We start from the raw sequence: 24361 nt of genomic DNA on the forward strand, positions 1-24361 counted from the left end.
TAATAGATTTAATTGTACAGCGCTGCTTTTCTTGTTTTTTCTTGTGTTTCATTCATGCCTAGCGCATGAACCATTGCCCTCTGAGAAGTGAAAGCTGCTTGTTTTCACCGATGATTTCTGCCGTGTCTGGTCCGAATGCACTGTTCGTGCACTCCCACGTCTACGCCCAGTTTCGCCCACTTTGAAACCACGCCCACAGGACGCCCATATTACGCCCATATTTCCCGAGAGTGTTCGGTGGACATTTTTAGACTGTATTGTTGAGACCGAGTGCGGAGACACAGCGTTGCACATGCGCATTGCGTTGCTTACGCATGCGCAGTTAGCTAAAAGTCGCCGTCCGACTCAACCAGAATAAGGCCCATGGTTTTTTCCATTTGAGAAGGAATTTGCCTTTGCGAGTGAACCAGAATAAGGGCCTTGGTTCGCATCTAGTTCAAATTGCATGAGATACGCTATAACAGCATACGATTTGAACTAGATGCTATGCGATCTAGTACAAAAATGACTGCCTGCACATACTTTTTTTGAAACATGGTGCGATTTGAACTACAAGCGATGCGTTTTGAACTTAAAAAGTTCAAAACACATCTGAGGACCAAGTGTGGGCGCCGTGAGTTATAATACAGATTTAAAGCATTGAATAATCTTCAACATACTTGGGTCTAACCGTATTGATTGTCGTGCCGGATACCACTGAGGATCTGCAAAAATAGAAAAAGGCTTTAGTGACTAAATTGATAATGCAAGAATGCAAAACGAAAAGAGACATATTTCCGCTTTGGTGCAGTCTTGTAGAAGTAACATTGGTGTAAGATAAGTGCTCAGAATTTTACTTTTCTCTGCTAAAAAAATATAATGTAGTGTTCTACAGCTTAGACATTGATACAATCAAGGGAGTATATACCTCTACTGTCACACAAATGCACTTCCTATTTATTATAGTACTCTATGACCAATCAGTGATGTGGTGAGATCAGTGGCTGGAGACACACCCGCCAGCCCTCCACCTGTCAGCAGGTGTATAAGATGTAACCTTCCCTCCTTCAATTAGGGTCCTGTAACTCCCACCAGATCACAATCACCTATAGTCAGAGACAAACCAGCACCTCTGATATCCCTTGATGTATTTGGTTCATTTAAAGCACTAGCCCAGAGGTGAGGATTCGCCTTGGAAGGGAATACTGAATTGCTCTAATAACATATTATTTTACTGATCTTTGTTACATGTGATTTATAACACAGATGAGTGGACAAATCTGTTATTATCTTGGACGTATGACAGGTGAGACTCTGCCACCAGTGACTCTCCTGACTGCATGTCATTGATGTAAATGTGCAGGCTAGAAAATGCAGCATTCACAAACACTTTCTGGTATCTGGTGTGAGTTATATCCCAAGAATATAACTTTATTTTATGTTTTTCTTATGGGCCCTACACACGTAGCAATTTACATAATTTAACTAAATGACTCAGAAAATGTCCCTAACATTGCTGTGTGTGGGGGCCATAGCAGTGTAGATGTGTGTCGGTATTTGCCACCGATTAATAACCCGCATGCAGGTTATTAATCGGTCGGGCCTGTGTGGTCACCGGAGATCACTGCCCCTGAGAGATCGATTTGGCACATCGATGTTTGCTGGGTGATCATACTGAGAGGTCTAGCATCGCTCAGAATGCTCAGTGGGTCGCTACGTGTGCAGGGCCCATTAAGCTCCTGCATTTGCAGTTACTCCCAATGCTAAGAAGGATGCATGCACATTTGAATACATTAAAATGAGCTAGTAATGAACTTATGGGGCCCATACATCTGTAAGCACAAAACAAGATTCACAAATCTTCTGCTTTCTATCTTCAATTTAAAGATTACCCAATCTCCCAATCTACAGACTGGCATTTTTCAGCAAATGCAGGTCTGCCAACCACGGAAGGCCCATCATTTTACTAGAAATGTCTGCAGATAAGCTAATTGTTACCACTAGCGGTCTACAGCCCTAAATAATCACTTCATTCAACATGTTGAAAAATCGGATTGAGTTATTATGATCCCTTTTTGATCGGAATTGGCAAACCCCATATGTAACAAAATTATTAACACAATCATCTGCGAAATCTGAATTACCCCAATCAGTCACAGGTATATATGAAGAAGAAAAAATAGGGCACTGAGGGGTGAATTTATGAAGCTTGGAGAAGTGTTATCTATCCCCATAAAGAACGTTATGAGCAAGGTGATAATGGTTCAGCCAATCAGCTCTTACCTGTCAATTTACATATTGTAGCTGATTGGCTGAACCATTATCACCTTGCTCATAACGTTCTTTATGGGGATAGATAACACTTCTCCAAGCTTCATAAATTCACCCCTGAGTGTCCTAAGAAGGCGCCAGGGGAGGAGTAGGATTGCTTAGCTGCAGTTACATATTTTGGGGTAGAGAAACTAGTACAAGGAGAAGTGTGTGACCGCACTATATCTAAACACATGCAACAGGTGTATCAAAGAAATTAAAATAAAATGTATTAAAACATGATTAAAATGTATTATAATAGGGTCTTTGGAACCATAAAGTAAATTAATTCACCGATATAGTCACCCAAGGGTCCAGATGGAATTGGTGCCAAGTGTCCGTTGCAAGGTTGCTTTCCTTTTTAGTTCCCAAAAATTGGAGGCCAATTGAAGGAGTGTTGAGGAGAGACTGCGCTCTCCAGCCACAGGGATGCCTGAATTAGGGAGTCCCGTTGTTAAGAAGCTGGCTTGTTCAAATCCTGATGTCAGTATGGCTGAAGGGAAAGAGGAAGTCTGGTCCGGTCACAGCAATGGATATAAATTTGTAATCCAAGTGGTGGGTGTCCGTGTGGTTCAAGGTGATGAAAAAGTTGCAAAGCGAAACGAGTTGGTAACATAGCGCGGTTACACACTTCTTCTTGTACAGGTACAGTATATATGAGTCTTTAATTATATTTCTGAATATTTACAGTAAAAGTTCAGGTAATCTACTTGTTTGTTTTTTAACCCCTTGAGTGGTGGATCTTTTTTTAGGGAGCGCTCTCCACTGGGAGAGTTTCTTTAGGCGAGCACTTCCTAGAAAAACCCCACCACTGTGTTTCCCGGGGCTGGGCAGCCCCACTGAGCACTACATCAGCTGCTGCCGGGCCCTGCCCCTGGTAACCTAGGTGTGTGTGGCGTGACGTTAGCAAGGGCATGCCGCACACAGCCAGGTGGAAGGAGGTGGGGCCAGGCCACCAGATCTGGACAGTGGCTCAAGCTGAGCTCAGTGCTCAGCCCAGCGCTCAGCACAACGGCGCTGCCCAGCACTAAGTAGCACACACAGTGGCAATCCTGAGAATTTTCCGGGATTGCCAGTCTGGGCACTGGAGCAAAGCCTGGAAAATTCCAGGAGTACCACTGAAGGGGTTAATAGCAGAAATACACTTAGGGGTCAATCCAATAACCTGTGATTTCTTTGTGGGTGAGAGCTAGCTTGGGAACAGCTGCACTTTACAGCAGCATGAACTTCAAACATGGCTGCCAGTAACATTGTGTGGGATGAGAAAAGGCTGCGTGGGGTGCAAGATTCATTGTCAGTGTTTCAACCCCACTGCAACAGCACCATTAGCAGATAACTGGATTGACTGTTTTACCGCATTTTTGGCTTAGTACAGTACATCCCGCCCTTAAGTTACAGTGATTTCTCTATATCAGGAATCTGTGTACTAACTCTTGACAAAACTGCCAATAAAAATTAAATGGAGACTGAAATGGCTGTTTATAAATGGTTACTGTCACATAACAACCAAGTATTAAAACAAATATTATGAAAGGGCAATACTTACAACATTTGTGTAACATCAATTTTACGTCACTAACTGTAAGATGTGGTTCTACCTATGTAAAAAGGAAGAATGAATTAACAAAACTATCTGAATGATTAAAAGCAATCAACCTAAACACCACTCCTAACCCATCAAATCTGCCTGCTACAGTACTGATTGTCGCTTACCACTGTCAATCTGCTCACGCTAAAAGCCTAAGTAATGATTGTACTTTAAAGATGGAAGGTCGTACAATCATGTTAATAATGGATGACAAAGTTAATTTATTGATGGGCAACATGCAAACAGTGTAGTGCAAATGCTTCCGTTTTTGTACACTTGCATATAATTTTACATATGGACTCACGGCACAAAATAATGGCATGGGAAGGCATGCACACACGCTGGAAGAATCAGCATATATGGGATCAGTGATCGGTCGGGGATCGGGGGACATTAAGCATGTTCAAAAACCCCAATTCCGCAATCCCCACAGGAATAGGATTTTTTATAACATTTAAATCCCTGATCCTCCAATGCTACCGTTTTATTTTGACAGTTGGGATTGGTACTAAATCCCGGCGTTCAAAATCCTGACGCCGGAATCCCGACCGACGGGATTCCGACCGCCGGGATTGTAACTGCATCCCATACAGTTAGTGCAGATTCCACCCTTGTGATTCAGATAGATAGATAGATAGATAGATAGATAGATTTGTTTTCTTTAGATTCATCCTGCCCCAAGTAGGCTGGATGTTATTCCACTATACTGGGGAAGGCTGAACCTTATTCCACTATAATACATAGATAATTTAGCTTGATCTCGCCACTTGTGCTGTAGGATATACAGAATCAGTTTCACAATCTGGTTCATTTTTTTTTTATTACAGAATCCCTTTAATAGAGAGCTAGATAAATATAATATTTTGCATCTAGTTCACTTGACTTTTACTCATTTGCATTTTTGTAAGATATTTGTATTTTGTGCTCTTACCTTGTCGAGAAAGCATAATTGTTGCTTTGTTCTGCAGTCTAGGATTTCCACCTGAAATGATATTAAAAGTCATAAGACAGTGTTTGTATGGTCTCTTAAGCTCCGTACACACGTAGCGATTGGTCACTCAGCAATAAATCGCTCAGCGATATATCATTCAGCAATTAAATTGCTGAGTGTCTTGTGTTCATCAGCGACCAGCGATGGTCGCTGATGAAAATGAGACACTCTGCCGGGGAAGCCGCTGATTAAAGGAGGAATCTCCTACGACTAGCGACCACTGCTGGGCTGTTACCCTGTACATATACACAGCGACCCTATGCCCAGTGATTTTATCTTAAATCGCCCCTTGGGTACGGGGCTTTACTACTAATAAAATAACTAATTTGTAAATAATAAATAAACAATGAAGAGTCAGTGTATGAAAACACCTTGGGCGCATATGATACACTACAGACAGACCTTAGCTAAAAATTTATATAAAACAGATGAGGTACATTCCTACTTTTTGTAGTTATAAACAATGTAAAAGAAAGTCAATATTATTCATGCAAAGCTTTCAAGTGATAATGGAATAAAGATCATCTCATGATTTATGAACGTTCTCTGCAATCGTCAAGTGTACGACCTGTAGATTATCTCCTTATCTTTTTAAAGGCATCATTTTTCATGTGGATGGTCCAGTGGCGGAGCAAGGGCATGTGTGTGTGTGTGTGTGTGTGTGTCCCCCGATTTGTAGTAGGCGGGGCTCTTGCGCAGCAAAGAGGGGCGCGGCCTAACATTATACCCCACACCGTAATGCCCATTGCACATTTTAGCAAACTTTGTAATACCCATTACACATAAAGCCACATGCCGTAATGCCAATTACACATAAGGTCACACATGATGCCCATTATATACTATATAACAAACCGTAATGCGCATAACACATCTGAAACATAAGTGCCACTTACACACATGCTCATTGCTAGGAACTTCATGTTCGATGCCAGGGGCTTCATGCTCGATGCCAAGGGGCTTCAAGCTCGTTGCCAGGGGGGACTGGAATAGCTCATTGCCAAGGGGGACTAAAATTGCTCATTGCCAAGGGGGACTAAAATTGCTCGTTGCCAAGGGGGACTAATTTTGCTGACTTTGTTTTTGTATAAAATATAATTCAGGGTAAAGTGTGTTTCCCTGGTGATAGAATAAAAACATATAACTAGGACTGGAGGCAATTGACTACTGTGTTGGGTTTACCTATAGGCATAGGATATACCTTTTTCAAATTATTGGGAGTGCCCTCATTACATCTAACATGTCTCAAAAATACTATGATAGACATTACTGCAGGCAGCACAAATATTGGGGGTGCTAGAACAGGCAGGGCAGGTGCAAGGCTTTTCAGCACCCCAGGCAAACTTCAGCTTACCCACATACCAATACTGTACTGTAGTAGCAACACAGCAATTCATAAGCGTGTCCCTGCAGCCCCGTAATTAATAACCGCACTCGCTCAGAACATCGCCAGCATAGCAAAGTGCCTTCTGAGCGAGTGCTCCGAATCCCGCCTGACCTCTCCGGCCATCCGACGTCCGTCCGCCGTCTTCACTGTGTTCAAGCTGCGGGCGGGTGAGGACGTGGGAGCAGAGCCTTCTCCACCATGCCTCTCCACCCATCCTGCCTGTCCCGCCCGCCAGAAGTCTGCAAGTTGCGGGTGCTGAGGATGTGGGAGAAGACTCCAGAATTGGTAAGTATTTATGGTACTTGTGTAGTGGATAGTGGGGTTATGAACAGGTAAAAAAATTGCATAGGATCGCATCGATTTATCGGCCGATATCGCATCCGATATATCGGGCGCCGTGAAACTACACAAGTACCATATTTATTTTATATATTTTCCCCACTGTGCCACCAATGCTTAAATATTTTTTTGGGGGGAACACTATACCACCAATGCTTAAATATGTTTGGGGGTGAACACTATACCACCAACACTTATATATGTGTTTTTGGGGGGAGCGCTTTACCACCAACGCTTATATATGTTTTTTGGTGGGGGCGCTTTACCACCAACGCTTATATATGTTTTTTGGTGTGGGCGCTTTACCACCAACGCTTAAATATGTTTTTTGGGGGGAGTACTATACCACCAATGCTTATATATGTTTTTTTGGTGGAGGCGCTTTACCACCAACGCTTAAATATGTTTTTTGGGGGGAGCACTATACCACCAATGCTTATATATGTTTTTTGGAGGGAGCGCTATACCACCAACGCTTATACTTATACGCTTACTTGCATTTATATGTTTACATTTATATATGTTTATTTTATTATTTTTATTATGTGAAGTTGCATAAACACTTTCAGGGTGGGATGTACCAAGCATCAGCGGTACACCTCCCCCCCTCCTGCATATGTACTAACATATGCAGTGAGCAACGCAAAGGGCAGCTCTCCAGATAAGAGCTGCTCTTTGCAATCCTTGCTGTTGCTTGGACTTCTTCTTTTCGGACAGGGAAGTCCGGCTGCGCATGCGCAGAGATGCTGGCAGCCGTGGGGCATGGTTTTTACCGCATTTTTTGTTTAGAACATCCCGTCCTAGGTGAGAGATTTAAAATCTCTCATGCTGAATCTCCCGTTATGAATCTCTGGCACAAATCTCTCCATGTGTAGGGCCCATAAGCGACAAATTCTTGTAATTCATGTGTGCACAATCAGATGGCAACTTGACAGAAATGTACCAAATTTGCAAGTTAAGTTAAATGAAATGTTTGCAGAACACGCGTGTCCTTTGAGCGTCCGATTACTACAGAAATAAGTAAATAAATAAAGACATTTTTAGATCTGGAATACAGGAATTCTTGACATTTGATATGATCTATACTTTTTTTAGTATGCATGGCTTTTTGAGATAGAGGAAATGGGGTGGCGGGAGCCTGGCCATTCTGGGAGGGTAGGCAACCCTAGTCTTTGACAGTTATTCCATTTACACTCTCTGCCATATTTCCCAGTCTAATACCCTGTGGGAGCCCCAGATAGAGTAGAAATGACCACTTAAAAAAAACATTTCATAGAGCCTTCTGCTTGTCTTCCCCTGACCACACAACATAGCTTGAGTACTTTCTGTCATCATTCTCTCTGCTCACTATTCCTGCAATGTAATTACTTATAAGCACAAGGGGTCTATTTTTTTAGTGGTCTCAGCTAGGTTAAAAGACAGGTGTCTGCCATACAAATCTGCTCAGACCCCAGCAATAGGACGGGACATACTAAAGGGAAAATGCAGCCAAAATACTTTTTTTTTCAGGCCACAGTTCCCATTTCTACCAAGCATGGCGGCACTAAGATTCAGGGCAGAGGGTAATGCCAACTGTTCCATGACTTTACTTATAAACGATATATATGTAACTTTTTGTCAGAATGTTTTTCTCACCATTTTATAAAAACAGAATGAGGCCCCAGCTGTGTCATAGAATCCCCGGAACACAGTGTTAGCTTTCAGGGATTTGGGGATTTTTCCGAAACTGATGCTGAAACCTTTTCTGTAACACGGAAACAACGACTCATTTCCAAATTGGAATGGCTGAGTCACTGCGATATAAACATCACACAGAGGGTTGGTTGGCTTATCAGGGATTTAAAGTTAAAACTCTGCCCATTATAACCAGAACAAATGGTAGGATCAAGATCAAAAGAGCACATCTAAATTAAGTTACTGCATATGGCACGCTGTAGACTATCACCTTATACACTGGACAACAGCAACAATGCCAGCAATCTGACTTCATTATGTTGTATCTATTATAGTGAAGGGTGTACTACTACATTGGAAAAATGATTGATACTATTATGGCACTGAAATATTTAAAACAGAAGCATTGTCATAAATTGCCATTGTCATATGTATAAGCCTTTGAGGGGAACAAAGCTAAAGATCTTAACATCTTATACAGTAATAAAGTGACAGGAATACAATAAATCTTGTAGCCTGGGTCAGACTGGCCCACAGGGATACAGTGGAACCTTTCGATGGGCCCTATCGCCTCAGAGCCTACACCTCCTCTAAGGATCACGGATAGGCTCTTGAATTACACATTATACATGTTAAATTCAGGGTTGCCTACCCTCCCAGAATAGCCAGGAGGCTCCCAGAAATCAGGTCCGCCTCCCGGTCTTTGTGGGACCAAATAACACAAACTGAGTCATTGTAGCCAAGCCCACCACTGTGCAATGCCTGTAATTCCGGCATTGCATGGTGGGGGCGTAGTCACGATAATGCACTGGCCATGCCCTCGAACACCACATTACCCTGATAGCCCAGCACCTTTCTCATCATGCCGGTGGCCCCGCCCCCCTGCATCATGGAACGGGCAGTCCTTTCCCTGAGAGGTCAGCCAGAAAGCAGGCAACCGTGGTTAAATTATACTACACAGGACTGTGGTTTATTTTCTACAGTGCATTGTTGTTAAAAATATGATAAATTAACATGAACAGTTTACAGTTTTCACTACATATAAGTTATATGGGACCATATTATGCACTCTCTAATGGTTGGCCAAGCTTCTCTGGCACCTAGTCACAGCCCCTCTGTAGACTGGCCACACCTCCAAGCATGGGCTACAACCACTGCATTCCCCAGTAGGCCTTTCATTCCCAGCCTGGCACTGCCTATAGCCTGTTCTATTATTGACTAATCAGACATCTACTGAAAGCCCTGTATATATTTTCACTGAGTTGATGGCCGGTATCTGGGACTCCTACTTCTTCCAGCTGTGTATACCTAGCAGTTTACAAGATTACGGACATGGCCAAACATCCATGTGTATCTAGCATATTACTTACCTCCTCCTAGTCCAAGTATCAAAATTGAACACTTGCCTGAATAAAAGAGAATCCTGACTCCAAGCCTATTACTGCCCACCAAGAAAATCACAGAGGACACCGACAAAGAAATATTGTCAGCTATAGAACAGAAAATGAGGCCAGTTTTACAAAGTACATAGCTTCAATAATCTAATCAACATCTGGTCATGGCCCCCTGTACTCTATAAATGGATGCTCCATCCAAATACTGAAGAGCCAAAGCACATTCAGTTTGGTCATTGACATAGTCTATTTGCATCCACCTCTGAATGAGCTCGCTTTAGTCAGAGGTGGACGTAAATGTTTGCTGCTGCATCTTTGTATATGCAGTGCCTGTGAGACAATACGGAAAAGCTGCGACTTGTGCCAGATTCTGTGATCCACTGCATGCGCCCAAAGATTCCACATTAGATTAACATTGCAATCATCAGTTGCAGAATCTGCTGGGGCCAGCGAACTGCATCCAAGAACCAGTGCCAGATTAAGCCTTCGGTGGGGCCCGCTTGCACTTGACATTACTGGCTGCAAACTGCATGGGAGAATATTACACTGTGAAAACACAGAGTAAAGGCAGTATAAACTTGGTCAATGGGTAACTGCATACATGCCACATGAGAAGCCTGTGTTTGTCCCTCTACACCTTACTCTGTAGGACTGTATGAGACCTCACAGTCCCAGTGCTGCCTCTGATTAAAAACCCTCCCATGACTAGGCTGCTGCTGCTGTCCTCCATGGGCCTGAGAAGCATGTATTGAGCTTCACCAATCAGAGCTCAGCACAAACCTGTCAGCCTCTGTCCTCTTATGCAAAGTGTCATGGGACTTCGTCAACTTCCAGTAATGCACTGCACACTTGTGCAATCAGTGTGTCTTGGCTCCCGATGCTCATCACCATTAATCATTTTCACATTGGCAGATAGGTAAAGCTGCAGCCAACCACAGGGGGCCCCTAGCTAGAGGGGGGCCCAGGGGTACTGACCCCTTTTGCCCCTGCTTTAATCCAACCCTGCCAAGAACAAGTTCACTGGCAGACTGTCACACCAGGGGGGCTCAGTCGACGAGACTGAGACCTCTGGTGGGGACCTGGACCGGTGAGGTTGGAGAGGACCCTTGCGCATGGAGGGCGCGACAGTGCACCCAGAGCCAATAAGCAGTCAGAGGTAAAATACAACCGGAGTTTGTTTGCAGATGGTTGTAATATAAACAGACAGTAAAGTATGCAGGAGAAATAACAGAGTTCATGCAGATTGCAATACTTTACAGATGTGATGTGATGTGGGATCGATGGTGGAACATCGGATGTGAAGACTGTGGGTCCGGAATGACGGACGGAAGACTTGAGCTTGACTGTGGGTCCGGAATGACGGACGGAAGCTTGGCTTGGAGATCCGGAATATCGGACTATCGATGATGATGTGGGAACATCGGATTCGGGTATCGGATATGGAAGGAGACTGTGGGTCCGGAATGACGGACGGGAGATGACTGTGGGTCCGGAATGACGGACGGAAGCAGGAGATCCGGAATATCGGACTAGCGATGAAACATCGATGGTGGATGATGCTGGAGCATCGGAAGGACCAGAGTCCCGGAGCTAGGCTTGGTCGCTGGGCTGAGAGGCAGGATCACAGGCGGTGGAATAACCTGGACTTCACAGGAGATGGAACAACCTGGAACACACTGCAGCATGTAAAACAACACCAGCAGAGAAATACACTTGCACGGAGACAAGGACAGCTGACCATACACTGGAGACAACTGAAGCACTAGCAATGGTTCTGAGAGCTCCCAGCATACTTATCCCCACTGGGTGGCCAGGATTGGCCGAGGAAGTATGACAGGGAGATCAGAACCAACAGGATTGGACAGCACAGACATGTGACTGGAAAGAACATGGCAGCCCCCATGTCTGCTATGGCGGGAAAGTGTGTTTGTGCACACCATGCTGGATACTGGGAGCAATGGCGGCGGACAGGTGGATTGCCGTGCACTGGGGACTGTCACTGGGAGATAGGAGGCCGGCAGAGATGACGTCTGGACCGCAAGCTGAACCTGCGGAGGCACTTAGCCGGTAAGAAAGTCTATCTGACAGCTCGGATCGTGACAGCACCCCCCTCTTTAAGGGTGGCCCCAGGACACCTTTTAGGCTTGCGGGGAAACTTGGAGTGGAACGCCCGGATGAGTCTGGGAGCATGGACATCGATGGCATTGGTCCATGATCGCTCTTCGGGGCCGTAGCCCTTCCAATCGATCAGATATTGCAGACGACCATATCGGATGCGAGAGTCCAAGATTTTACTGACCTCATATTCTGTTCCACGCTGGGTGCAAACCTTAGGAGCCTTGGGGAGCTTGGAATGAAAGCGATTCAGAACCAGCGGCTTGAGCAGCGAAATGTGGAATGTAGCTGGCACTTTCAAATAGGGCGGCAACTTGAGCTTGTAAGCTACTGGATTGACGACTCGCTCAACTGGGAAAGGACCAATATATCGGGGAGCGAACTTCATCGATGGCACTCTCAATCGAAGATTCTTGGTTGACAACCAGACACGATCTCCTAGACGGAGGGCTGGCACAGCTCTGCGTTTCCTGTCGGCAAATTTTTTGTACCTGCTTGAAGCCTTCAGAAGTGAAGAACGAATGAGCTTCCAGGATTTGACGAACTGCCGGATGGTCGTGTCGACCGCTGGAACAGAGGACACAGGTTGCAGAGTGAAGTCAGGAACTCGAGGATGAAACCCATAATTGGCAAGGAATGGAGTGACATTTGATGAAGAATGATATTGGTTATTATGGCAGAACTCTGCCCATGGAAGGAGTTGAGCCCAGTCATCTTGGGAAGAAGAGACATATGTGCGGAGAAATGCTTCAAGGTCCTGATTCACCCTCTCCGTTTGGCCATTGGTTTGAGGGTGGTAGGCTGTGGAAAACTTTAACTTGATTTGAAGCAGGGAGCACAGGCTTCGCCAGAACTTGGCTACGAATTGGACTCCTCTATCGGAGATGATTTCAAGAGGCAGCCCATGAAGCTTGAATATCTCTTTGATGAAGAGCTGGGACAGCTTGGAAGCTGACGGAAGACCGGTGAGGGGAACGAAGTGAGCCATCTTGGTGAACCGGTCAACAATCACCCAGATGGTGGTGAACTTGTCAGACTCTGGAAGATCAGTTACAAAGTCCATAGAGATATGCGTCCAAGGACGATGTGGCACTGACAGTGGCATCAATTGCCCAGGAGGAGACTGACGACTGGTCTTGTGCTGAGCACATTTAGCACAAGAGGAAACAAAGTCCTGTACATCCTGTTTGAGGGACGGCCACCAGTAGGACCTGGTGATAAACTCGTAAGTTTTCTGAATGCCTGCATGGCCAGCGAATTTTGAAGAATGCGCCCAACAGAGCAACTTCTTTCTTAGAGCTGGCTTTACATATCTTTTCCCTGTAGGGGGCGTGAGATTTGAAACTCTCGTTGCGGAGAAGGCCACTGGATCAATAATAAAATGTTGATGTGTGGACTTAGACTCACTTTCTTGCTCCCATGAGCGGGAAAGGGCATCAGCTTTTCGGTTTTGTGTCCCTGGACAGAACGACAGCTTGAAACGGAACCTGGAAAAGAAAAGTGTCCATCTGGCTTGACGGGGATTTAAACATTGAGCAGACTTGAGATACAGAAGATTCTTATGGTCTGTGATAATTGTGATCTCATGAACAGCGCCCTCTAGAAGATATCTCCATTCTTCTAATGCCAACTTGATGGCGAGGAGCTCTTGGTCACCGATGGCATAGTTACGCTCTGCAGGCAGGAACTTACGGGAGTAGAACCCACAGGGATGAAGACGACCATCGGGCGCTTTCTGCGAGAGGACTGCCCCAACACCCACGGAGGAGGCATCAACCTCGAGAATAAAGGGAAAGGTGGTATCAGGTTGTCTTAAAACAGGAGCGGAAGTGAACCTCTGTTTCAACAGATGGAAGGCTTCGATGGCTTCTGCCGGCCACTTCGCTGGAGTAGACCCCTTTTTCGTTAAGGCAGTGATGGGAGCCACAATAGACGAGAAATTACGAATGAATTTTCTGTAATAATTGGCAAAACCCAGGAAACGTTGAATACCTTTCAGCGAAGAGGGAATTGGCCAATCTTGGATGGCCTGCAGTTTTCCTGGATCCATTTGAAGACCAGAACCGGAGACAATGTACCCTAGGAAGGGTATAGACTTCACCTCGAAGACACACTTCTCCAGTTTACAGTAGAGATGATTTGCTCGCAGCCGGGACAGAACCTCTTTGACCCAATAACGATGTTCTGTGATGTTATTGGCGTAGATTAAAATGTCATCGAGATATACAACTACATGACGATACAGAATGTCCCGAAAAATCTCATTGACATAGTGCTGGAACACGGCTGGGGCATTGCTGAGCCCGAAGGGCATGACGAGGTACTCATAGTGGCCGTCTCTGGTATTAAACGCCGTCTTCCACTCGTCGCCCTCTCGTATGCGGATGAGATTATATGCACCCCTCAGGTCGAGTTTCGTGAAGATGGTTGCACCGCTGACACGGTCAAACAGCTCTGGGATGAGGGGCAACGGATATCGGTTCTTTACTGTAATGTCATTGAGGCCGCGATAATCAATGCAGGGACGTAGGCCTCCATCCTTCTTTACGAAGAAGAACCCTGCGCCAGCAGGAGAAGTCGAAGGACGGATGAATCCCTTTGCCAGATTTTCCTTGATGTAATTGGTCATGGCTTGAGTCTCTGGAAGAGAGAGAGGATAAGTTCTACCTCTGGGTGGTTCTTTGCCTGGGATAAGGTCGATAGGGCAATCCCACGGTCTGTGAGGAGGTAGGACATCAGCGCCAGACTTGCTGAATACATCTGAGTACTCTTGGTAGGGAAGAGGCGGAAGGTCTGCTGCATCGGCTGAAGAATGACGAGCTGGGAGTACCTTTTGGAGACAGGTACTGGAGCAGGAAGGATCCCAGGAAAGGATTTCCGATGTCTTCCAATCAAGACGAGGATTGTGAAGACGGAGCCAGGGTAAACCCAGAACCAGAGCATGAGTGGCTCGGGGTAAAACCAGGAAGGACAAAAGTTCAGTGTGCAGGACTCCCACTTTTACTGTAAGTGGCAAAGTTCTGCGGGAGACTGTCGCATCAGGAATCCTACTGCCATCCACAGATGGAAAGACTTCAGTGGGTAACCCCCACTTGCGGACCAGTTCTGCAGTAACGAAGTTGCCAGCGGCACCGGAATCAAGAAGTGCGGAGACAGTCTTGAAATGCTGACCAACTTGTAGGGAAACTGGAAGGACACAATCAGTTGCTGATGGAGAGAACTTAATTACTCCTAGCCTACCCTCTACTTGACGGGCTAGGAGGAGGAGTTTTCCTGACGCTTTGGGCATGCAGAAATTTGATGTGCAGGATCGGCACAATACAGGCAGAGCTGTGCCAACCGTCGACGTCGACGTTCTCCTGGAGACAAACGGAAACGGTTTATCTCCATTGGTTCTTCTTTGGAATGGACCGCAGGAGCAGTGGGTAAAGAAGGCGGAGGAGTTGGCACTTTAACTGGAGCGCTCTTGTGACGTTCTACAGCCCTTTCTCGGAAGCGTAGGTCTACTTTGATACACAATGATATAAGGTCATTTAGACCTGAGGGTAAGTCTCTGGTAGCGAGTTCATCCTTAATATGATCGGATAGGCCATGCCAGAAAGCTGCGTATAAGGCCCCATCACACCAGGAGAGTTCAGACGCCAGAATCTGGAACTGGACCAGATATTGCCCGACGGAGCGGGATCCCTGTCTGAGGCGGAGGAGTTCAGTGGAGGCAGATGCTGATCGCCCAGGCTCATCGAAGATACGCCGGAATGTTGACACGAAGTCCTTGTAGTTGGACAGGATGGCATCAGATCTTTCCCATAAGGGAGACGCCCATTCTAACGCTGCTCCACACAGGAGGGAGATGATGTAGGCGATCTTGACCCTTTCAGTAGGGAAGTTGCTGGGTTGCAGCTCGAAGTGAATCTCACACTGATTGAGAAAACCTCGACAGGTCTTGGGATTCCCATCATACTTGGTGGGGACAGAGAGATGAAGGCGAGGTGCAGCAGCCATTACAGGAGGATGAACTGGACTTGGAAGTTCTCTGACAGGCTCAGGGCCACTGAGAGTGGTCTGTAGCTTATCCAGCCGGGAAGACAGATCTTGCAGACAATGAATCACTTGGCTCTGCGCAGCCTCTTGCTGATCCAAGCGAACAGCCAGTTGCTGTACAGGGCTGGGTGGAGATGCTTGGTTTGCGGCTGGATCCATTTGGCTAGTGCTTACTGTCACACCAGGGGGGCTCAGTCGACGAGACTGAGACCTCTGGTGGGGACCTGGACCGGTGAGGTTGGAGAGGACCCTTGCGCATGGAGGGCGCGACAGTGCACCCAGAGCCAATAAGCAGTCAGAGGTAAAATACAACCAGAGTTTATTTGCAGATGGTTGTAATATAAACAGACAGTAAAGTATGCAGGAGAAATAACAGAGTTCATGCAGATTGCAATACTTTACAGATGTGATGTGATGTGGGATCGATGGTGGAACATCGGATGTGAAGACTGTGGGTCCGGAATGACGGACGGAAGACTTGAGCTTGACTGTGGGTCCGGAATGACGGACGAAAGCTTGGCTTGGAGATCCGGAATATCGGACTATCGATGATGATGTGGGAACATCGGATTCGGGTATCGGATATGGAAGGAGACTGTGGGTCCGGAATGACGGACGGGAGATGACTGTGGGTCCGGAATGACGGACGGAAGCAGGAGATCCGGAATATCGGACTAGCGATGAAACATCGATGGTGGATGATGCTGGAGCATCGGAAGGACCAGAGTCCCGGAGCTAGGCTTGGTCGCTGGGCTGAGAGGCAGGATCACAGGCGGTGGAATAACCTGGACTTCACAGGAGATGGAACAACCTGGAACACACTGCAGCATGGAAAACAACACCAGCAGAGAAATACACTTGCACGGAGACAAGGACAGCTGACCATACACTGGAGACAACTGAAGCACTAGCAATGGTTCTGAGAGCTCCCAGCATACTTATCCCCACTGGGTGGCCAGGATTGGCCGAGGAAGTATGACAGGGAGATCAGAACCAACAGGATTGGACAGCACAGACATGTGACTAGAAAGAACATGGCAGCCCCCATGTCTGCTATGGCGGGAAAGTGTGTTTGTGCACACCATGCTGGATACTGGGAGCAATGGCGGCGGACAGGTGGATTGCCGTGCACTGGGGACTGTCACTGGGAGACAGGAGGCCGGCAGAGATGACGTCTGGACCGCAAGCTGAACCTGCGGAGGCACTTAGCCGGTAAGAAAGTCTGTCTGACAGCTCGGATCGTGACACAGACATGCCCCATTCTCAGGAACACTTCCCATAACCACCCCAAAGCATCTGGAAGCTGTCTATCTGGCTGCAGCTAACAGAGCATTGCTGTAGCACCATCGTAGGACATGCGCACTGTGGCTTTAGAACACGCACAAGCCCGAAAACATTGGTCAATTGCGATTTAATCGGTATACCAAATCTCCTCTGTACCACGTGACTGGATTTACGTGAACACATTACCTCAAATGATTTCTCTCCCCTTCGGAAATAAAAGTCAGTCTCAACTGACTTTTATTTCCGTCTGTGTCCGTCAAAGAGGGGGCGGGCGCTGACTCGGCAGGTCAGCCACCCGCCCTCGGCAGGCATCGGCCGTCTGCATCCCTAGGGGAACGCCCACCGTTTTTATGGGGATGGCATAAAACAGTGGCAGTTCCCCCTACTACCGCCCCCTACATGCCTCCAGCCCTCCCTCCCCGCAGAGAACAGCCTGAAGAGTGTGTAACTCCCAAAGCCATTAGCTCCCATGGTCTGCACATGCACAGACACCCCAACCTCGGAACGGGTCCGAATTCAGCCCGGCTGATCCTTATTGACTACAGTCTGTAAAATGGTATGGTACTATTATCTCTCACTATGGCCCTTATTCTGATTGACGCGGACTTTACCGCATACTTTCGGATCGCGTCTTTACGGCGTCTGCACATGCGTGGAGAACGCAACGCGCATGTGCCACGCATTGACTCGGTACCAGTTCGGCCAAATCCCGTCCAGAACTGTTCACCGCTATCATTCGGGAAATAGGGGCGTATTATGGGCGTCATGCGGAATGACACATGGGCGTAGTTTCAAAGTGGGCAAAACGGGGCGGAAACATGGGCGGACACGGGGGAGTACACTTATGTTGGGGGGCGTACATTCGGAAACCACTCCGAATGCACGCGATCAAAAAGGGCAGAAATGTGCGGTGTCCACAAGTGTACTATTGCTTTGCGGACACCACTCGTTCATGCGGTAGGCGAACGTACGCCTAATGACTACAACCATTAACACCTGAACCCAATAGAATCTACTCCTTTACTCATTACTCACTAATAGGCCGCTTGTCAGTGCTTTAATTGAAACCATTGCTGCTTCAAGGAAACCTTACTAGTCCCCCACATATGCTGTACTTGTCAGACCTTTCAAACTGCTAACAATGGACATGACAGAATATTAATACTATCAATACACATGTGTATTCGACATGTACTCATGAAACCACACATTTTGGGTAAAGTAAACACATTTATTTATATTCATGTCACACTCAATGCCAGTGTGATGCAAAGACCATAAAATAATACATACAAACAATAAACAACATGGCAGGAATGCTGCAAAATAAATAATAATACAAAACATATATAATTGCACACAGATGGACTCCAGCACCTCCTATGTGCCACTGCACATGCAGCCAGTGGGAAATGAGGAGGCTGCTGGCCCTTCTACAGCAGGGCAAGCTGCACCTGACCATTCAACAGCAGGGCACCCTACACCTGGCCCTTCTGCAGCAGGCCAACCTGCAGCTGGCTCATATGCACCATCAGCAGAATCATTTGGAACACAACCGGGGACTTCACAAGATAGTACCATGGCCATCACTTCAAGTACAGCTGACAGTAATGGCAGGCAAAAGAGGGCAACAGGGGAACCACTAAGGACATATGAAGCAAGGGCTCATCTGGTTACCCTGAGCACGTGATTGGACACAAGAAGCTGACACACACAGCACAATGGAAGATTTGGGAACACATAACGGCGGAGATTAATGCAGCCACAAGTTCATTTCCGACCACGTTTGGCCTTGGTAGGCTCCTTGGCCTGTGCAGCAGCTCTTCGGGGACGGCCAGATGCTGGGGCAGGTGGAGCAGATGATGTGGAGGGGTTGGCTGGTCTACCCCTCCTGCCAGCAGGGAGTGTTTCCGGTGGTAATGCACCAGAAACGGATGACATTAGGACCCTGTTGCTGGTAATCAGCTCCACCATAAGCTCATTATGGTGGAGGAGGAGATCATTTTGGCGGGTGGCTTGCTCGGCCAGCACCTGAGCACTTGCAGCCATGGCCTGATGTGACTCAGCCATGGCCTGCATGCTCGCAGCCATGGACTGCTGGGTGCTGACCAAGCTCGCCAGGATCTCCTCGGTCCTACGCACCCGTTCTGATGCCAAGTCTCCCTGCTGGTTGATGTCCCCAAGCACCTGGGCCAAGGCGGCCAAATCGGCTTGGCCCGATGCCTGCTGCTGCACAGGCCTACCTCTGGGGCCAGGTGGCACGGACTCCTCCACCTCCTGAGCAGTGTCCTCACCAAGCGGTGGGGTGTCTGTGGGAAAAGATAAACACAATTAGGAGACATTCTACGATAATTACTTGCACAAGTTTATGGCATGACCAATATTTACCTTCCAGAAAAGACGCAAACACTTCAGCTGGGGCCTCGCTATCCATCGTGCTCACCCCCCTGATCTCCTCAACTGCTATACAGCTCTCGGCCATCACCTCCAGGGGGGTGAGCTCTAGCCCTGATGGCATGGGCCCGGCCCCAGATGTCTGGCTGTGTTCCCACCGCTTGGTCATCTTCCTCTTCAGGTTGGTTTTGAAGTCCTGCCACCTGCAATGTAAGTTGACATATTAATACATGTCACTCCCAATGTTAGCTGTTGCAGCCATTGCTCTGTGCTACATATTACAACATGTGATTAATGTCCCATATATAATATTACATGCAACTATGATATCAACCGTTACAATACACATTCACAATCACCCTACTCTAACTCTCCACAAAATAACATGGCAATAATGTATGTGTATCGTAACAACCTCACGGGCCATTTGCTAAATGCATCTAAGCATCAATTCAATCATTACTTGTCTATTACTGGCCACATGTATCACAAAACAACTTGCCTCTTCTTCACATGGTCGGCCTCACGAACTTGTGGCGCTACTTCATTAATCTCTGCCGTTATCTGTTCCCAAATCTTCCATCTGCGTGTGTGTGTCAGCTTCTCGGATGGACACTCTATCCAATCACGTGCTCGGGGAACCAGGATGGCCAGCTCCTGTGCTTCATATGCCTTATTTTTTTTGGGTGGTTCCGCTGTTGCACTGGCTCGCCCCTTGCCACGTCCCTGGCCACGCCCCCTGGCACCAGTCGCTGCACTTGAAGTGCTGGCCATGCTACTACCTTGTGAAGTCCCCGGTTGTGTTCCAAACAATTCTGCTGATGGTGCATATGAGCCAGCTGCAGGTTGGGCTGCTGCAGAAGGGCCAGGTGTAGGTTGCCCTGCTGTAGAATGGTCAGGTGCAGCTTGCCCTGCTGTAGAAGGGCCAGCAGCCTCCTCATTACCCACTGCCTGCATGTGCAGTGGCACATAGGTGGTGCTGGAGTCCAGCTGGTGAAAAAGTTGCTGCAGCTCTGGGTCCAGCTCTGGTTGGGATCCAGACATGTTAGCAACAACATTGTCAGCTTCTAATAGACCTTTATATACTGTTTGTGTATCCTGTTTGGCGGACATCAGCGGCAGCTGCGTTCCGTGCGTGTGCGTACGTCGCTGTTTTTTCGCGCCGCATACGGTGGCGGAAATTCCATTGTGTAAAACCTGGCGAAAGTTCTACATGAAATACTGGTCACCAATGCTAACATTGCATAGAATCTTCTGATACACCTGTGACTATTGCACAATACACATGCTATTTGCTAGCATGACATGACATTTGAATTATGACTACTGTGGTATTGTGGCGTTTTATTGCAAGCTAAAAGTAGCCCAATCCCTTAGATAATCCAGGCCACAAATCATGCAATACTCATCTCTACTGTTATAGACCACACATGTGAGAGCCCTATAAATAGTGAGTTGCTGCTAGAATCATTTGTCTCCAGATCTGGACTTGTCAGGGTCTAAGGTAAGCTCTTCCATGCTCCTTGTAGATATGATATCCATTAACAATGTAAGTGTATGAATGTATGCACCATTGCCTCACTGACTACAGATTGTTGGGCCAGCAAAGTGCGTGTATCATTATTGCAACATGTCACATGTTCACTATTTCACTCACAGGTCTTAAACATGTGTGGGTTCATCTATTGCAGGACAACATGTCCCAGCAATAGATGAAATGTCTCATAGTACATGATGTTGGCAAAAAATGCTGACACCTTTATATGTGTGTTTTGGACGGTGTGTATTGAGTTCATATTATTGTGTCATCATTAGAGAGTCAAATGGATCTGCGGGATTACACGGGGCGGCCATCTATTGTACGTATTGAAGGCTACAAATCAATTTGTAGTGGGATATGGCCATTATGTGCATAGGTGCATCAGTATTTATGTTCATTTCTTTATAGGTTGCAGAAGCTATTCTGCGCTACATGGAGAGGAGGCTAAGAGCACTTGCGGCTCTCCCCACTCGTCGCCCAAGGAGGCCAGGACGTGCTAGAATCTATCGCACACGGGTGACTCTGTTTGCTATGCCCGATCATGAGGTACTTACTAGGTACCGGTTACCCCCACATGTAATTCTGGATCTGCTCACCCTAATTCAGAGTGATTTGGAACCTCTACACGGGATCACGACAGCAATTCCGCCTCACACACAGCTGCTGGCGGTGTTGCATTTCTGCGCCTCAGGATCATTCCAACAAGTAGTGGCAGTACTTGCTGGAATATCTCAGCCGGCCTTCTGCCGAATCCTGAGGCGTGTGACGTCGGCCATGTTCAGGCGCAAGGGGCACTTCATGGCCATGACATTTGCCACCGAGACCCTGCGCAGAAGCCAGCAGGCCTTCCATCAAATTGCTGGCTTCCCTAATGTGATAGGGGCTGTGGATGGCACCCATGTACCATTTGTGCCTCCATCTCGAAGTGAGAAGATATATAGGAACCGCAAATTGTTCCACTCCCTGAACGTGATGGTGGTATGTGGCCCATCCATGGAAATTCTCGCCTTCAACTCGAAGTTTCCCGGAAGTGCCCATGACTCTCATGTCATCCGACAAACCGGGATATGGCAAAGACTACAAGAGCTGGAAGGCCGTGATGCGTGGGTTCTGGGTGACTCCGGTTACCCATGTACGCCCTGGCTACTTACGCCGTACAGCTACCCAGCACCGGGCCCACAGGAGGCATTCAATCGGGCGCATGTTGCCACCAGGCAAGTGGTGGAGCGCTCAATTGGCCTTTTAAAAGGTCGATTTAGAGTGCTCCACCGCACTGGTGGTGACTTACAATATGCGCCTGAAATGGTGTCGAGGATCGTGGGCCTGTGTATATTTTTCCACAACATTGCTGTGCGGCGTGAGATACCCTTTGATGAGTGGGAGGTACCATCTGAGCCGCAAGATCCGCCCATGCGCCCATCCCGCGCCCCTGAATGCCGGAGGGGATACCAGCTGCGGGACTCTGTGGCGCAAAGATACTTCAGGTACATGTTATCGAGTTCACAGAACACACCAATTATTGTACAAATCACCCCTGCAAATAAGTACAGTGTGTTAGTTGTCAGTGTTACAACACGAAAATTAGCCAGCCTGCCCTCCTAATGGCAAAGAAATAGGAGATATTTATCATATGTGCTTAGTTTTGGGGGAAGTTAAATATTGGTGCGAATTATTATACCTTGTTCAAGGGATCTTATGTGTTTGTTATATCTTCATTATTGTAGTTGATACTATCCCTGATGACTGGTGAGTACATTGATTTATTCTGTAATGTGTTTGGGATTTTTTCATGTGTTGATGTCTGATTTGTTTGCAGATATATATATATATATATATATATATATATATATATATATATATATATATATATATGATATTAGAATTTATTCACATGTTTCTACATTTCAAGGAGCAGGCAGCCAGGCAGGCAGGCAGGCAGGCAGGCAGGCAGGGCTGTTGTATAATGGTGGTCTCAGGATACCTGCAAGTGTGTGTATGTGTCTTTTACACATAAATGTACGCATACACATAGATGCATAGAGTAAATAATGCTAAGTACAGCTATGCGTTGCTAAGCTATAGCACGCGTTGCTTGGCGGAGCGAGGCGTCATTGGATTTGCTAAGTGCATACACACTGTGTTTTATATATATCAGATTTGTTCATTGCCATACATCAACACTACTGTTTGGAAGGCAAGCGAATTTGTCACCATTTGTGTTGGCGCAGAGACGCTGTTCATGTAAAGATGAACAATAAAGTTATTAACACAAATAACTGTGATCAACCAATGCCACCAGCTGATTGGTTGATAGATGCCATTGTCAACATGGCGGAGACACGAAGGGCAGAACCCTTCACACATGCGGAGCTGCGGGTTCTTGTCTCCGTCATGGAGACAAGGCTGGGCCGTGCAGGGCCCTTTATAACGAACAGGCATAAGCGGAGGGCCTATGCTGCGGCAGGGCGCCGAATTTACGCTCGCACTCGGGTGCGGAGGTCCCTCGGGCAGCTGGAGAGGCGGTGGTCGGACCTCCGCAGGCGCCAGCCCCAGCTGCTTCAGCAACTCAGGGGCGAAATTGCTGATTGTGAGTATTTTAGCTATGAAATTTCGCACTTACAACATAGCATATATAAACAATAAAATGTGTCTCATGATAAGTGGGTGTCCATGGGTTTAAAAGTCCATAGACTGTTATGTGTGCTTCTTCCTGGTTAACATGCAGTCATGTGGCTTTTATATGTAATGCCATAGCATTGAGGATTATGATGCATACAATGTGCCAGATCTAATATGTGTTACACATTGATAAATGCCTGGGTTGTAATGTGTGAACAAATTACTACCAATCACATACTAATTTAAATGTCACTATTTGGAATCCATTAACAGTAAGGAGCTACTTTCCTGCATCGTTTGCCATCATTATCACCCTTCCATGTATGTCTTGTTATGGATTAATACATGTGCCCCAATGACCCCACATTGACCATGATGTTTTTTTCTAACACACAGCACGAGCCCAAGCACAACAGGCCCGTGAAGAGGCGGAGGCAGCCCTGGCACAGGAGGAGGGCCAAGACCCGGAGGAGGAGGTGGCGGCAATGGTGGAGGAGGAGGAAGTGGAGGAGGAGGAGATGGTGGTGGAGGAGGAGGAGGTGCGTGAGGAGGTGGTGGAGGAGGATGTGGAAGCGGAGTTGGTTGCGGAGGAGGAGGTGTTGGTGGAGGAGGAGGAGGAGGAGGAGGAGGAGGAGGTTGTTGGTGCAGAGGAGCTGGCGGAGGAGGGGTCTGAGGAGGCCACGGTTGCCCCGGAGGAGTCGGATGA

General features: G+C 47.0%; 1 protein-coding gene across 1 annotated transcript in view; it reads right to left on the reverse strand.

The window, feature by feature from the left end:
• The window catches only part of LOC146027078 (very-long-chain enoyl-CoA reductase-like), a 76584-nt gene that overhangs the window by 23190 nt on the left and 29033 nt on the right, over positions 1-24361 (reverse strand). The window contains exons 2-4 of the mRNA XM_083158076.1: positions 4809-4859; positions 3836-3887; positions 660-704 (exon numbers count right to left, since the gene is read on the reverse strand). Coding sequence (XP_083014202.1) covers positions 660-704; positions 3836-3887; positions 4809-4859 — 148 coding nt within the window. The remainder of the gene's footprint in view (positions 1-659; positions 705-3835; positions 3888-4808; positions 4860-24361) is intronic.

The sequence above is a fragment of the Crinia signifera genome, chromosome 8, assembly GCF_055691185.1.
Source record: "Crinia signifera chromosome 8, ASM5569118v1, whole genome shotgun sequence".
NCBI classification, from domain to species: Eukaryota; Metazoa; Chordata; class Amphibia; order Anura; family Myobatrachidae; genus Crinia; species Crinia signifera.